Source organism: Oryctolagus cuniculus, chromosome 20 (assembly GCF_964237555.1).
Source record: "Oryctolagus cuniculus chromosome 20, mOryCun1.1, whole genome shotgun sequence".
Taxonomy (NCBI): Eukaryota; Metazoa; Chordata; class Mammalia; order Lagomorpha; family Leporidae; genus Oryctolagus; species Oryctolagus cuniculus.
The window spans coordinates 49,393,961-49,407,339 of NC_091451.1; the positions used below are offsets into that span (position 1 = coordinate 49,393,961).

Genomic DNA, 13,379 nt, shown 5'->3' on the forward strand with positions numbered 1-13,379 from the left:
TTAGAAACATACCAGGGGACTCCAATTCAATCCCATCAAGGTGGCATGTACCAATGCCATCTCCCTAGTCCAAGAGATCAATTTCAGTTCACAATCGATCATAATGAAAGGACTAAGAGTCAAAGGGAGCACATAAACAAGTCTAGTACCTGCTAACACTAACCAATAGAATAAATAAAGGGGAGAGTGATCCAGCATGGGAAGCAAGATACTCAGCAGACTCATAGAATGGCAGATGTCCTAAATAGCACTCTGGCCTCAGGATCAGCCCTAAAGGCATTCGGATCTGGCTGAAAAGCTCATGAGAGTATTTCAGGCATGGAAAGCCAAGACACTCTGGCAAAAAAAAAAAAAAACTAAATGAAAGATCTCTGTGAGTGAGATCCCAATGGAAAGAACAGGTCTTCAAAGAAGGAGGTACCTTTCTCTGAAGGGAGGAGAGAACCTCCACTTTGAGTATGACTTTGTCTAAACAAGATAAGAGTCGGAGAACTCAAAAGGCTTCCATAGCCTTGGAAACTCATGACTGGAGCATAGGGAGATTACTGATGCCATAAACAGGAGTGTCAATTTGCTAAGTCAACAACAGGAGTCACTGTGCACTTTCTCCTCATGTAGGATCTCTGTCCTTAATGTGCTGTACATTGAAATTTAATGCTATAATGAGTACTCAAACAGTATATTTCATTTTGTGTTTCTATGGGGGTGCAAACTGTTGAAATCTTTACTTAATGTATACTAAATGATCTTCTGTAAAAAAAAGAAATTATCAATTCCCAACCTGACTCTCACTGGGATTAAACATGACAATAGGTCTGATCTGATTTCATCATCATTTAAAAAATCATCTATTATTTTTCACTTTATGTTTCTGTGTGGGAGCAAGCTGTTGAAATCTTTACTTAATGTATGCTAAACTGATCTTCTGTATATAAAGAGAATCAAAAATGAATCTTGATGGGAATGGAAGGGGAGAGGGAGTGGGAAAGGGGAGGGTTGTGGGTGGGAGGGACGTTATGGGGGGGAAGCCATTGTAATTCATAAGCCGTACTTTGGAAATTTATATTCATTAAATTATAGTTTAAAAAAGTAAAGAAGAGTAAGAATATGATATTTTGCACAAATATGCAGTGTATTAGTCTTAACTGTGTCATCAAATTTCATGGAAATAAAGGAAATAATAAATTGAAAGTTGCAGTGTTTAAGATGCACACATTACCCAGGGGAGTGCCAGGTTCTCATATGTGGTTCTGGGTCCCAGTACCAGATTCCTGCTCCTGCAGCCCCAGGAATCAGAAATTTATGGAAGATATTTGGCCCTGTCACTCTAGTGGATGCACCTGATTGTTGTCCTGAAACTGGGCCAGGCAGGAGGCAGACCTGGCCACAGCGACATTGGAGAAGTGCAGTGAGTGGGAGCATCTCTCTCTTTCCTTACTGACTCATGTGTGAGAGTTAAACCTTGAGTTACTGAAGGGTCTTTCAAATGTCCTGTTCCCTTCAATGCAGGCAGCAACCCTCATGGCCTTGTCCCCTCCCTAGAGCCCCTCTCAATGGGATCACTGGATGGTGAGGTCCCACATGCATGATGGGAGGCTCTGTGCATCAAGTATGGAGGGTAAGTTCCACCTAACATGCAGCCTTCAGCTGCTCAGTTGGAGAGACCACACACGCATACCAAGCAGTGCTGGCTCTGCTCACGGCTCTGCAGGAACAGCATCCTCAGCCTCAATACCCCAGACCCTGCTCCTCTGTGTCCACTGAGTAGGAAAGTGATTCACCTGCAGGAGGAAACCATCATGACCCATGTCCTGGTGAAATCCAGTACAAAATGTTATCGAGCAGAGTCCACCCCAGACACTGTGCCAGCACTGATCCCCCAAGACACAGAAGTCTGCATCTTCAGGGGATGGGTCCACCCCCAAAGCTGAGGACTGGGGAGGAGAACCATGGCACATGGGGAAGTGACAGTCGGGACAGGGTCCAGCAGCAGGAGGGAGAGGACCTGGTGGAGGAGTGGGCTCTGCTGTGCAGGAGGGTAAGGACAGTGGGAAGGGCCACACTGCTGGGACCCAGTGCCTGCAGGAGAGAACTGAGTCAGGAGGTCTGATCAGGTGTCCTTGCCCCTGCAACCCCCACACTGACCACCACTGAGTAAAACTAGCACAGGTGCCTGGGAGACGTGGAATGACATCGTCTCTGGGGAGTGCATCCAGTGACAACTCCCACCATGAGTGGATTCAACGTCAGGGCCTCATGGAGGAAGCTCAGGTCTCCAGTGCCCCTAACAGGACCACATGGAATGCTGGGAGAAGCCTGCTGGGGGTGGATGTGGTTTGTCCTCACAGCTTCAGTGCTGAGCATGGCCCCAATGTAACAGCACTGGCAGGGGGTGCACGGTCTGGATGTTTACAGAAATAGATTGTTCACTTCTGGGGAATCTGCTATGGAGGAGATCACAGTAGATCTCCTGGGTCCCCAGCTTCAGCACAGAGCACAGTGCTGCTAGAGTCAGCCCTGGTCTCGTCTGACGTCCTGTGTGGGGATGGGGTCCCTCCCATCCGTGTTCGCAATAATAGAATGCCTATGACTGCCATGCTGTTCACAATATTAGGATGGCTGACGGCACAACATTCTCACTCTCTGATCCTGGACTTCCAGCCTCTACAGCTGTGAGCTCAATAAACCTTTTTGCTCCATACACCTCCTATCTTGGATACTGCATGATGGTACTAACTGGAAAAGCCTCCCTGGGTGCCCAGAGCTCCCTCAGGTCTCAGATGCTTGGGACCCCAGAGATGTCATTCATTCCTCCAGAAACGACTCCATTTTCTTCATGTGACGTCTTCCCGTGATACCAAAACTTCTGCTCGGTGATCGGTGTTAGGGAGAGAATCATCCATCCAGATCGGTATGTAGGAAAGCTTTAGAGGACCACAAACCCCAATTTCCGGACCGGAGCCAGCGATTCACCTCCCACTGCATCTGGTCCTGGGTCTGAGTCTCTCGGTGCATCTTGTGCGCCCCCTGGTGGAGCCACGTGCCCCAGCAGGGAGGTTTGTGTCTGGGTTCACCCTGAGGGCCTTCACTCTGTCTCTGGCACAGTAATACAAGCCCGAGTCTGCGGATGTCAGACTGTTCAGTTGTAGGCAAACTGTGCTCTGGGCGTTATCGCTGGAGATAGTGAATCGGCCATTCGCCCAGCTCGCGTACCATGTGCTACCACCACTACTAATCCATTGGATCCACTCCAACCCCTTCCCTGGAGCCTGGTGGACACATTGCATGTTGTAGCTACTGATGGTGAATCCAGAGGCTTTGGAGGAGAGTTTCAGGGATTCCCCCAGGCGTGACCAGGCCTCCTCCGGACTCCACCAGCTGCTCCTGACACTGGACACCTGGAAACACAAACGTCCTGGTCAGCACACTGTCACTCACCCTCTCTGTGTCTCTCACTCACGTCCTCTCCCAGACTCAGTGCCCCGCATTCCCCATCATTACCTTTGAGCACAGCGACCAGGAGAAGCCAGCGCAGCCCAGTCTCCATGTGAGCGTCTGTGTTGAGTGCGATCACTGAGTGGACACCTGGGAGTCCTGGGGCTGGAGCTCCTGTGCCAGAGCTGCAGGGTGAGGGCTGGGCTGGTTTTCATGGGCAGAGGGAGGCCTATCTGCATGTGCTGCCCCTAGATAGCAGGCATGGGGTCAGACGCCTCAGACAGGACAGGGCCCAGGGCAGACATGTGTGTCCTGGGGGTTTAGGGTGATGGCTATGATAGGATTCTGATCAAGTCAAATTTTACATTATTAATATTTTTAAAAAGTTGAAGGCGAATGCCTCATTTCACTTTAATATGTGTGTATTCTTAATATGCAGTGTTAGCAGTTTCATGCCCTTCATTTTTAAAGTAACCGTTGGTTCATTATTAACTATTCTAATGATATTGAAACAGTGACAGAGAGAGAAGGAGTGAGAGAAACATAAATGTTGAGACATCTAGGAGTTAGACTTTCTAAAACCTGGAGCAGAAAACTGTGTGTCCCACGTTGGCGGTAGGGTCTCATTCACTTGTAGGGTCATCTACAGTTTCCCATGATGCATTATCAAGAAAGAGTATTGCAATCTGTTAGGCTGGGCTCAAGCAACACTCTGATGGGAACACGGGTGTCTCTAGTGGGTACTTAGCCAATTTTGTCCTAGTGCCTGCTGCACACTTTTAAACAGATGAAAGGCTGCAAGTGGATTCGTTAACTATGATTTGTTTCTTTATTCATCCATTGCCTTAGTTTAAAACTGTTCCTGAACACAGAACACTGTATGTGTTAGTGGTGTGTAGTGTGCTATTGGAATCTGTGTGTCGTAGAAATGGGCACAGATCAACTCACTGTCATGCACATTTCCACCTCCTTTCCATCACTCTGTGTTGGGAGGCCTGGAGGCCTCAGTTCTAGTTATTTGTGGAACATGATCTGGGTTCTAGTGAACTGAGGCAGCCCACTGAGGCACAGAGCATAATTATTCCTCCCTTTGAGTGGTGCTTTGTGCCCTGGTAACAGCCGTCCCCTGTTCCCCCCTCTTCCTCATGTCTAGTAATCATGACTCTGATTTGAGGTCAAGCACTGGGTGTGAAGTCACTGTGCTACAATTCACCCGCAGTCCTGCATTCAGGTAATGCAGCTTTTTTTTTTTTTTGACAGGCAGAGTTAGACAGTGAGAGAGAGAGAGAGAGAGAGAGAGAGAGAGAAAAGTCCTCCTTTTTCCATTGTTTAACCCTCAATAGGCGCTGCGGCCAGCGAGTTGTGACTGGTGCACCGCGCTGATCTGAAGCCAGGAGCCAGGTGCTTCTCCTGGTCTCCCATGTGGGTGCAGAGCCCAAGGACTTGGGCCATCCTCCACTGCACTCCCGGGCCACAGCAAAGAGCTGCACTGGAAGAGGAGCAACCGGGAGAGCATCCGGCGCCCCGACCGGGACTAGAACCCGGCTGCCGTGCTGCAGGAGGAGGATTAGCCTATTGAGCAGTGCGCTGGCCTCAGGTAATGCAGCTTTGATTACAATAGTTCAATCTGCAAAAAGCAAGTGTGCATAACACAGTGAATGGATTCTTTCACATTTGGACATGGAATATTATTCAGTACTAAGAAGGAGGTCATTCTGTCATTATGAAATCGTGGGTCAGGCTGGAGCCTAATATGCTAAAAGAAATAATCCCAGTACATGTGGACACACAGTATGTGACATTAGTTATATATACAGTCCACAAGCTTGAACTCACAGAGGTAGGAAGTGCAAAGGAGATCACTGTCTACCATGACCCAAGGGTTTGTCACCTTCCAGCCCTGTGGGAAACTGGGGCAAGTTCCAGGGTCCTGGTTTCTGGCTGAGCCATCCCAGCCTATACAGCCATTCAGGAAGGAAATCTGTGGAAGGAAGATTCTCTCTCCATCTGTTGGTCTCTTCCTCTCTTGCTATAACACTGCCTCTCAAACAAAATATATAGATATTAAAATAAATGAAAGATTAATTATCCATATCATTAGAAGCCTATATGCAAATGTTGAATAAACACAGAGAAGTGAATCCCAAGGAAAGAAATCAATTGCTTAAATGCAGTGACTGATAAGGTGGTGACAGGAGCAGCACTGGAGTTAGCATGTGGGATTGCTGCCTCCCATGTCAGGTTCTTTAGTGCTGCATCCTAGTTTGGTTCTGGTGGCCATAGGTGAAGTTCCAAGTACTCCCTTTTGGAGACCTGGACAGAATTCTAAGCCCCTGGCTGTCACATGATCCAACTGAAGCAGTTGTAGCCCTCTGGGAATTGACCAGGAGTTAGAAGATCACTGTCAGTCTCAGTCTCTTTGTGGGTTTAGACAAATACATAAAGACAAATTTTAAAATAAAATCTACAAATTTTAAATGTATATTATATCTATAATTTTAAGAATGATATAAAAGCAAACATATAAAATGCCATAAATCTCAGATCATCATGTATGTACAGTTTAGAAGCACAATGAGATGTCCCATCCTTCATGTTAGAATGAGTATTACCAGACAAGCCAGAGCTGACAATTCTTGTGAAGGAAGAGAGATGACCACTCTGGTTGCACAAGGCTGGAGTCAGGTAAATTAGTAAATCCATTATGGAAAGTCATCAAAAACTGAGACATACAGTTATCACAGGATCTTCAAACAGCATTTTGGGTAGCAGGAATGTGAAATCCCAGGGAGATGTGCATAGGATTCACAGTCTCTATAGAAAATACAACTGCAGTTCCATGTGCAATTAAAGCAGCGTCGTTCACGAGTATTCACACATATAATCCAGTGAAATTTTCATGGAAGAAGGAATCAATAATGGAAGAAAAGGGCATGGAACAGAGGAGACATTGGAGCAAGGTCAGAGTTTCAGTCCCACAGGATCCACACACTGAGGATCTACTGTACAGCATGGTGACAGCAGTGAAGTGAATATTGGGTCTACGGAATTCCAAAACAGGAGACAACTGGCCGGCGCCGCAGATCACTAGGCTAATCCTCCACATGCAGCGCCAGCACCCTGGGTTCTAGTCCCGGTTGGGCGCCGGATTCTGTCCCGGTTGCCCCTCTTCCAGGCCAGCTCTCTGCTGTGGCCAGGGAGTGCAGTGAAGGATGGCCCAAGTCCTTGGGCCCTGCACCCACATGGGAGACCAGGAGAAGCACCTGGCTTCTGCCTTCGGATCAGTGTGCTGCGCCGGTCTCAGCGCACCAGCCGTGGTGGCCATTAGAGGGCGAACAAACGGCAAAGGAAGACATTTCTCTCTGTCTCTCTCTCTCACTGTCCACTCTACTTGTCAAAAAAAAAAAAAAAAAAAAAAAAACCAGGAGACAACTGACATCCTAGCATGGAAACATGTGGATTTTGTGATGAACATGTCAATAAGAATGACAACACATAATTGTACCTCATATGTATATATGAAATTAATATTTATCTGGCCGGCGCCGCGGCTCACTAGGCTAATCCTCCGCCTTGTGCCGCCGGCACACCGGGTTCTAGTCCCGGTCGGGGCGCCGGATTCTGTCCCGGTTGCCCCTCTTCCAGGCCAGCCCTCTGCTGTGGCCAGGGAGTGCAGTGGAGGATGGCCCAGGTGCTTGGGCCCTGCACCCCATGGGAGACCAGGAAAAGCACCTGGCTCCTGGCTCCTGCCATCAGATCAGCGTGGTGCGCCGGCCGCAGCGCGCCGGCCGCGGCGGCCATTGGAGGGTGAACCAACGGCAAAGGAAAACCTTTCTCTCTGTCTCTCTCTCTCTCACTGTCCACTCTGCCTGTCAAAAAAAATAAAAAAAAAAAATTAATATTTATCAAACATTTATAAAAATAAAATGGCTAAAACGGAAAATGCTGGTGTTGTGCTTCCCAATGTTTTATGGAGTTGATAAATGAAGGCAGTGCACTCAAGGCTTGGCAGCTGGAACCCAGGAGCATGGAACTGCATCAGTGTTCCCACCTTGATGATGGGGCCTCATAACAGATCCATCATCTACTGTCTTCCAGGTGCACTGTCAGTACAAGTATGGGAAAGCGTGCAAATGGGCTGTGTCCAGAATTTTGATATGCAGCCTGGGGGACTCCCTCTGTATATTAAAGAAAGCCTCCAAATGGATTGATGATGCCAGTCAGCATAGACATGGAGTGAAGAGCAGGGACTATGGACACATGGTCTAAGACTGGCTCTTCCTGCAGCTGTGATTCAGCCTCAGGACACTGGTCATCATGCTGGAGCCACAGACACAGCTCCCCGTGATGTGGACTCCAGCTCCAGAGTGCACAGCCACTGTGTGTCCCACTTTCTGCTCTCCCTCAACCACAACAGGTGCAGGGGATCTCACGACACTGGAGCAGAACCAGATCAGCTGGAAGGGCACACCCAACACTTTCCATTCAGTTATGACCTTGACTGCTGATGTCCAGTGCATTTCCATCCTGAGTTCAGGCAGGGAGCCCCCAGGAGGGTCCCAGGACCTAGAGGATGAGGAAGTCCCTGTAGGCTTCCCAGGTGCCTGCAGAAGCTCAGCCTGAGACACAGCTGAGCTGCAATACATTCCTGAGTGCTGTGACATTCACACAGGGACCACAGACTGTTCCAGGATTAAAGGGGAAATGCAGGTCGGGTTAACGTCTGCAGAAAGTGAGTGTGGATCACCCACATGTAGAGTCAAAGGTTGGTTCAGTGCACACTTGCTGGTTGTGGCAGGAGAGGGATGAGTGGAATAGTTGCTGTTTAACAGATCAACGGCCCTGTCTCAGCTGTCCCTGGTTATACAGGGAAAACTGAAACTGTCCAAGGCTTTCAGTGCCCTGAGGGTGCTGTCCGGAGTCAGGTTGGAAGAGATTCAATAGTGTCCTCAATATTCCCACATCTCTGATCCTGGTGAGCACAGTCGCTGTCCATGTACTAAATCGTTCAATTAGGACTTCTTCCTTTTACATCAAAGTTTCTCCCCGTCATTGAAGTTGGGAGGGACAGAATCAAAAAGTAGAATTCTTCCCTCAAAACTGTTACAGGAGAGCAAACCCCAATTCCTGACAGGAAACCAGGGCTCATCTCCCTCTGCGCCTGTGCAGGACCAGAATCTGGGCTCAGTGCGTCTTGTGCGCCCCCTGGTGGAGCCGCGCGCCCCTGCAGGAGTTTGGTGTTTTGGCTCAGTGTGAGGGCCCCTCACTGTGTTTCTTGCACAGAAATAGGTGGCCGTGTCCGAGGCTGTCAGACTGGTCATTTTCAGATCCACCGTGCTCGAGGTTTTGGAGATGGTGAATCGACCATTCACCCAGCTCGCGTAGTATGCGCTACCACTACTACTAATGTATCCGATCCATTCCAGCCCCTTCCCTGCAGCCTGGCGGACCCAGCTCACTCCATAGCTACTGAGGGAGAATCCAGAGACTGTGCAGGTGAGTGTCAGGGTTCCTCCAGGCGTGACCAGGCCTCCCCCGGACTCCTCCAGCTGCTCCTGACACTGGACACCTGCAAACACAGACGTCCTGGTCAGGAAGCTGTCACTCACACTCTCTGTGTTTCTCACTCACGTCCTCTCCCAGACTCAGTACCCCGCGTTCTCCATCATTACCTTTGAGCACAGTGACCAGGAGAAGCCAGCGCAGCCCAGTCTCCATGGTGAGTGTCTGTGTTCAGTGTAATCACTGAGTCCTGGGGCTGGAGCTCCTGTGCCAGAGCTGCAGGGTGAGGGCTGGGCTGGTTTTCATGGGCAGAGGGAGCCCTATTTGCATGTGCTGCCCCTAGATAGCAGGCATGGGGTCAGATGCCTCAGATAGGACAGGGCCCAGGGCAGACGTCGTGTCCTAGGTTTGTAGGCTGATGGCTATGATATGATTCAGATCATATGAATGTTTATGTTATCATAATTTTAAAAGATTGAAGGCAATGACCTTGTTTCATTCTAATATGTGTGTACCCTTAATATCCAGTGCTAGCAATATCATGTCCCTCATTTATTTAAATAACCATTAGTTCTTTATCATCTATATGAAAGACATTGGTACAGTGATAGAGAGAGAAGGGGTGAGAGAGACAGAAATGTAGAGATGGACAGAAAAGGTGACAATGGGAGATTTCTGCCTTTGGGTTGACAGCCCCAGACATCCCAAATGCCTATGACCCCTAGGAGTTAGTCTTTCTGAACCCTGAAGCAAGAAACTGTGTCTGTAATTCAAACATCGGTGGTAGAGGCTCCTTTGCTTGTAGCATCATCTACAGTTTCCCATGATGCATTATCAGGAAAAAGTGTGGGAAGCCGTGAGGCTGGGCTCAGTCAGTTCTCTGACGGGAACACAGGTGTCCCTATTGGGGACTTAGCCAATTTTGTCCTAATGCCTGTCACCCACTTTTAAACAGATGAAGGACTTCAAGTGTATTTTTTTAAGGTTAACTGTGTTTTGTTTCCTTATTCATCCATTGCCTTAAAGTTTAAAAACTATTTAAACTATTTAAAATTGTTCCTGAACACAGAACACTGTACATGGTGGTGGGGTTTGTGTGCTATTGGAATGTGCATGGTAGAAATGGGCACAGATGAACTCACTGTCATTCACATTTCCACCTCCTTTCCATCACTATGTTGGGAGGCCTGGAGACCTCAGTTCTAGTTATTTGTGGAACCTGTCATGGGTTGTGGTGAACTGAGTCAGCCCACTGTGGTGTGGGCAGAATTATTCCTGCCTTTGGTGGTGCTTTGTGTTCTGGTATCAGCCGTCCCCTGTTCCCCCCTCTTCCCTGTGTCTAGTAATAATGACTCTGAGTTGAGGCCAAGCACTGGGTAGAAGTCACTGTGTCACAATTCACGCCCAGTCCTGTGTTCAGGTTGCAGCTTTGTTCCCAATAGTTCAGTTTACAAAGAACAAGTGTGCATAAAACCGTGAATGGATTCTTTCCCATTTGGACATGGAATATTATTCAGTATTAAGAAGGAGGTTGTTCTGTCATTAGGAAATGTGGGTCAACCTGGAGCATACATACTAAAAGAAAAGATCCAGGTACATGTGGACACACAGTATGTGACATTAGTTATATATGCAGTCCACACGCTTGAACTCACAGAGGTAGGAAGTGCAATGGTGATCACTGTCAACCATGACCCAAGGGTTTGCCACCTTCCAGCCCTGTGGGAATCTGGAGGAAGTTCCAGGCTCCTGACGTTAGGCTGAGCCATCTCCAGCCTTAGAGACATTCATGAAGGAAACCTGTGGAAGGAAGATTCTCCCTCCATCTGTTTGTCTCTTCTTCTGTTGCTATAACACTGTCTTTAAAATAAAATAAATAGATACTTAAAATACATTGAAGATTAATTATACATATGATTAGGGGCCTGTTTCCTAATGTTCAAAGATCTCAAGCAACTGAATCCCAAGGGAAGAAATCAATTGTTTACATGCAGTGATGATAAGGTGGTGACAGGAGCAGCACTGGAGTTAGCCTGAGGGATTCCTGCTCCTGTATCAGGATGCTTAGTGCTGCGTCCTACTTTGGTTCCAGTTTCAGATTCCTGCCTAAGCACACTCTGGGAGGCTGTAGATGAGGTACCAAGTAGTCTCACGTGGGAGACCTGGACAGAATTACAAGCACCTGGCTGTCACCTGACCCAGCTGAATCTTTTGTAGCCATCAGGGAAGTGACGCAGGAATTAGAAGATCACTGACAGTCTCAGTCTCTCTGTGGTTTTGGACAAATACATAAAGACAAGTTCTCAAATAAAATGATAAATTTTAAAATTTATATCATTTCTATAAATTATTAAAAGAACATATATAGACAGACATATAAAATGCTATCAATTTGGGACCATCATATATGTCCATGTTAGAAGCACATTGAGACATCGCATCGCTCCTGTTAGAATGGCTATTATCAGACATACCAGAGCTGACATGTTTTATGGAGGTAGAGAGAGATGATAACCCTGGTACAAGTCTGTGTCAGGTTAATTAGTAAAACCATATGGAAAAGCATCAAAAATGAGAAACAATTATTACATGATCTTCAAACACCATTGGATGGTACAATGAATATGAAATCCCAGGGAGGTGTCCACGGAATCTGCAGTCAGTCGGAAACAAAAAAAGTAGAATTATTCCCTGAAAAGTGTTAAAGGAGAGGAAACCTCAATTCCCTGACCTGAAACCAGGGCTTCATCTCCCTCTGCACCTGTGCAGGACCCGAATCTTGGTTCAGTGCGTCTTGTGCGCCCCCTGGTGGAGCCTCACGTCCCTGCAGGGAGGTTTGTGTCTGGGCTCAGCCTGAGGACCCTCACTGTGTCCCTTTCACAGAAATAGACTGTTCATTTGCAGAGAAACCGTGTTCTGGGCGTGTTGCTGGAAATGGTGGATCGGCTTCTCGCCCAGCTCGCGTAGTATGTGTTACCACCACTACTAATGATTCTGATATATTCCAGCTCCTTCCCTGGAGTCTGGCGGACCCAGCCCATGCTGTAGCTACTGAGGGAGAATCCAGAGGATGTGCAGGTGAGTGTCAGGGATCCTCCAGGGTTGACCAGGCCTCCTGCAGACTCCTCCAGCTGCTCCTGACACTAGACACCAGCAAACACAGACGTCCTGGTTAGGGCACTGTCACTCACACTCTCTGTGTCTCTCACTCACGCCCTCTCCCAGACTCAGTGCCCCGCGTTCTCCATCATTACCTTTGAGCACAGTGACCAGGAGAACCCAGCGCAGCCCAGTCTCCATGGTGAGCGTCTGTGTTGAGTGTGATCACTGAGTGGACACCTGGGAGTCCTGGGGCTGGAGCTCCTGTGCCAGAGCTGCAGGGTGAGGGCTGGGCAGGTTTTCATGGGCAGAGGGAGCCCTATTTGCATGTGCTGCCCCTAGATAGCAGGCATGGGGTCAGATGCCTCAGACAGGACAGGGCCCAGGGCAGACGAGGGTGTCTGGCGTCTTAAGTAGCCGATTAATGCCATGAGACCTGGAAATTGTTGTGAGATAATGGACAGAAAAGCATTTCATTCATCTTTTTAAAATTTTTATAAATATATATTTATTTGGAGGTAGAGTTATAGACAGTGAGAGAGAGACACAGAAAGAAAGCTCTTCCTTCTGTTTATTCCCTCCCCAAATGGCAGCTACAGCCAGCGCTGTTCCAATCTGAAGAGATGAGCCAGGTGCTTCTTCCTGGACTCCCATGTGGGTGCAGGGGCACAAGAACCTGGGCCATCCTCCACTGCCCTCCTGGGCCACAGCTCAGAGCTGGACTGGAAGAGGAGCAACTGGGACTAGAACCTGGCACCTGTATGGGATGCCGGCACCGCAGAGAGAGGATTAGCCAAGTGAGCCCTGGCTCGGGCCCTTAATTTATATTTTGAACATTTATTTATTTATTTGAAAGTCAAAGTTACACACGGAGAGAACTAGAGGCAGAGAGAGAGAGAGAGAATGAAAGAGAGAGAGAGATGGAGAGAGACACAGAGAGAGAGCGCGCAATCGTCTTTCCTCTGGTTCACTTTCCAATTAGTCACAACAGCTAGACCTTAGCGACTTGGAAGCTAGGAGCCAGGAGCTTCTTCCAGATCCCCATGCGGGTACAAGGAACCAAGGACTTGGGCTATCTTCTACTGCTTTCCCTGGCTGTAGCAGTGAGCTGGATTGGAAGTAGAGCAGCTGGGACTTGAACCGGTGCACATGTGGGACGCCAGTACTGCAGATTTGGTCTGCAACATACTATGTCCCAGCACCGGCCCCACCTTTACGTTTTTACCCTCCAGACACAGGGCCCGAGGTGGAGAGGCTGGTTCTTGAGCCATCACTCCAACACAGGGTGTGGGCTCCCAACAAGGGCTCAGCTCACTGCACAACAGTGCCTGCCCCTGTGTTGT

The 13,379-nt window shown here is 48.2% G+C and overlaps 1 gene segment (V, D, J or C); it reads right to left on the reverse strand.

Moving 5' to 3' along the window:
- Positions 1–2,776: 2,776 nt before the first annotated feature.
- On the reverse strand, positions 2,777–12,290 carry LOC138847255 (Ig heavy chain V-A2 region P-MU-3-like). The segment is given in 5 exon segments: positions 2,777–2,924; positions 3,214–3,398; positions 7,991–8,032; positions 8,706–9,004; positions 12,192–12,290. Coding segments are annotated over 5 exon segments (720 nt in total).
- Positions 12,291–13,379: the final 1,089 nt, after the last annotated feature.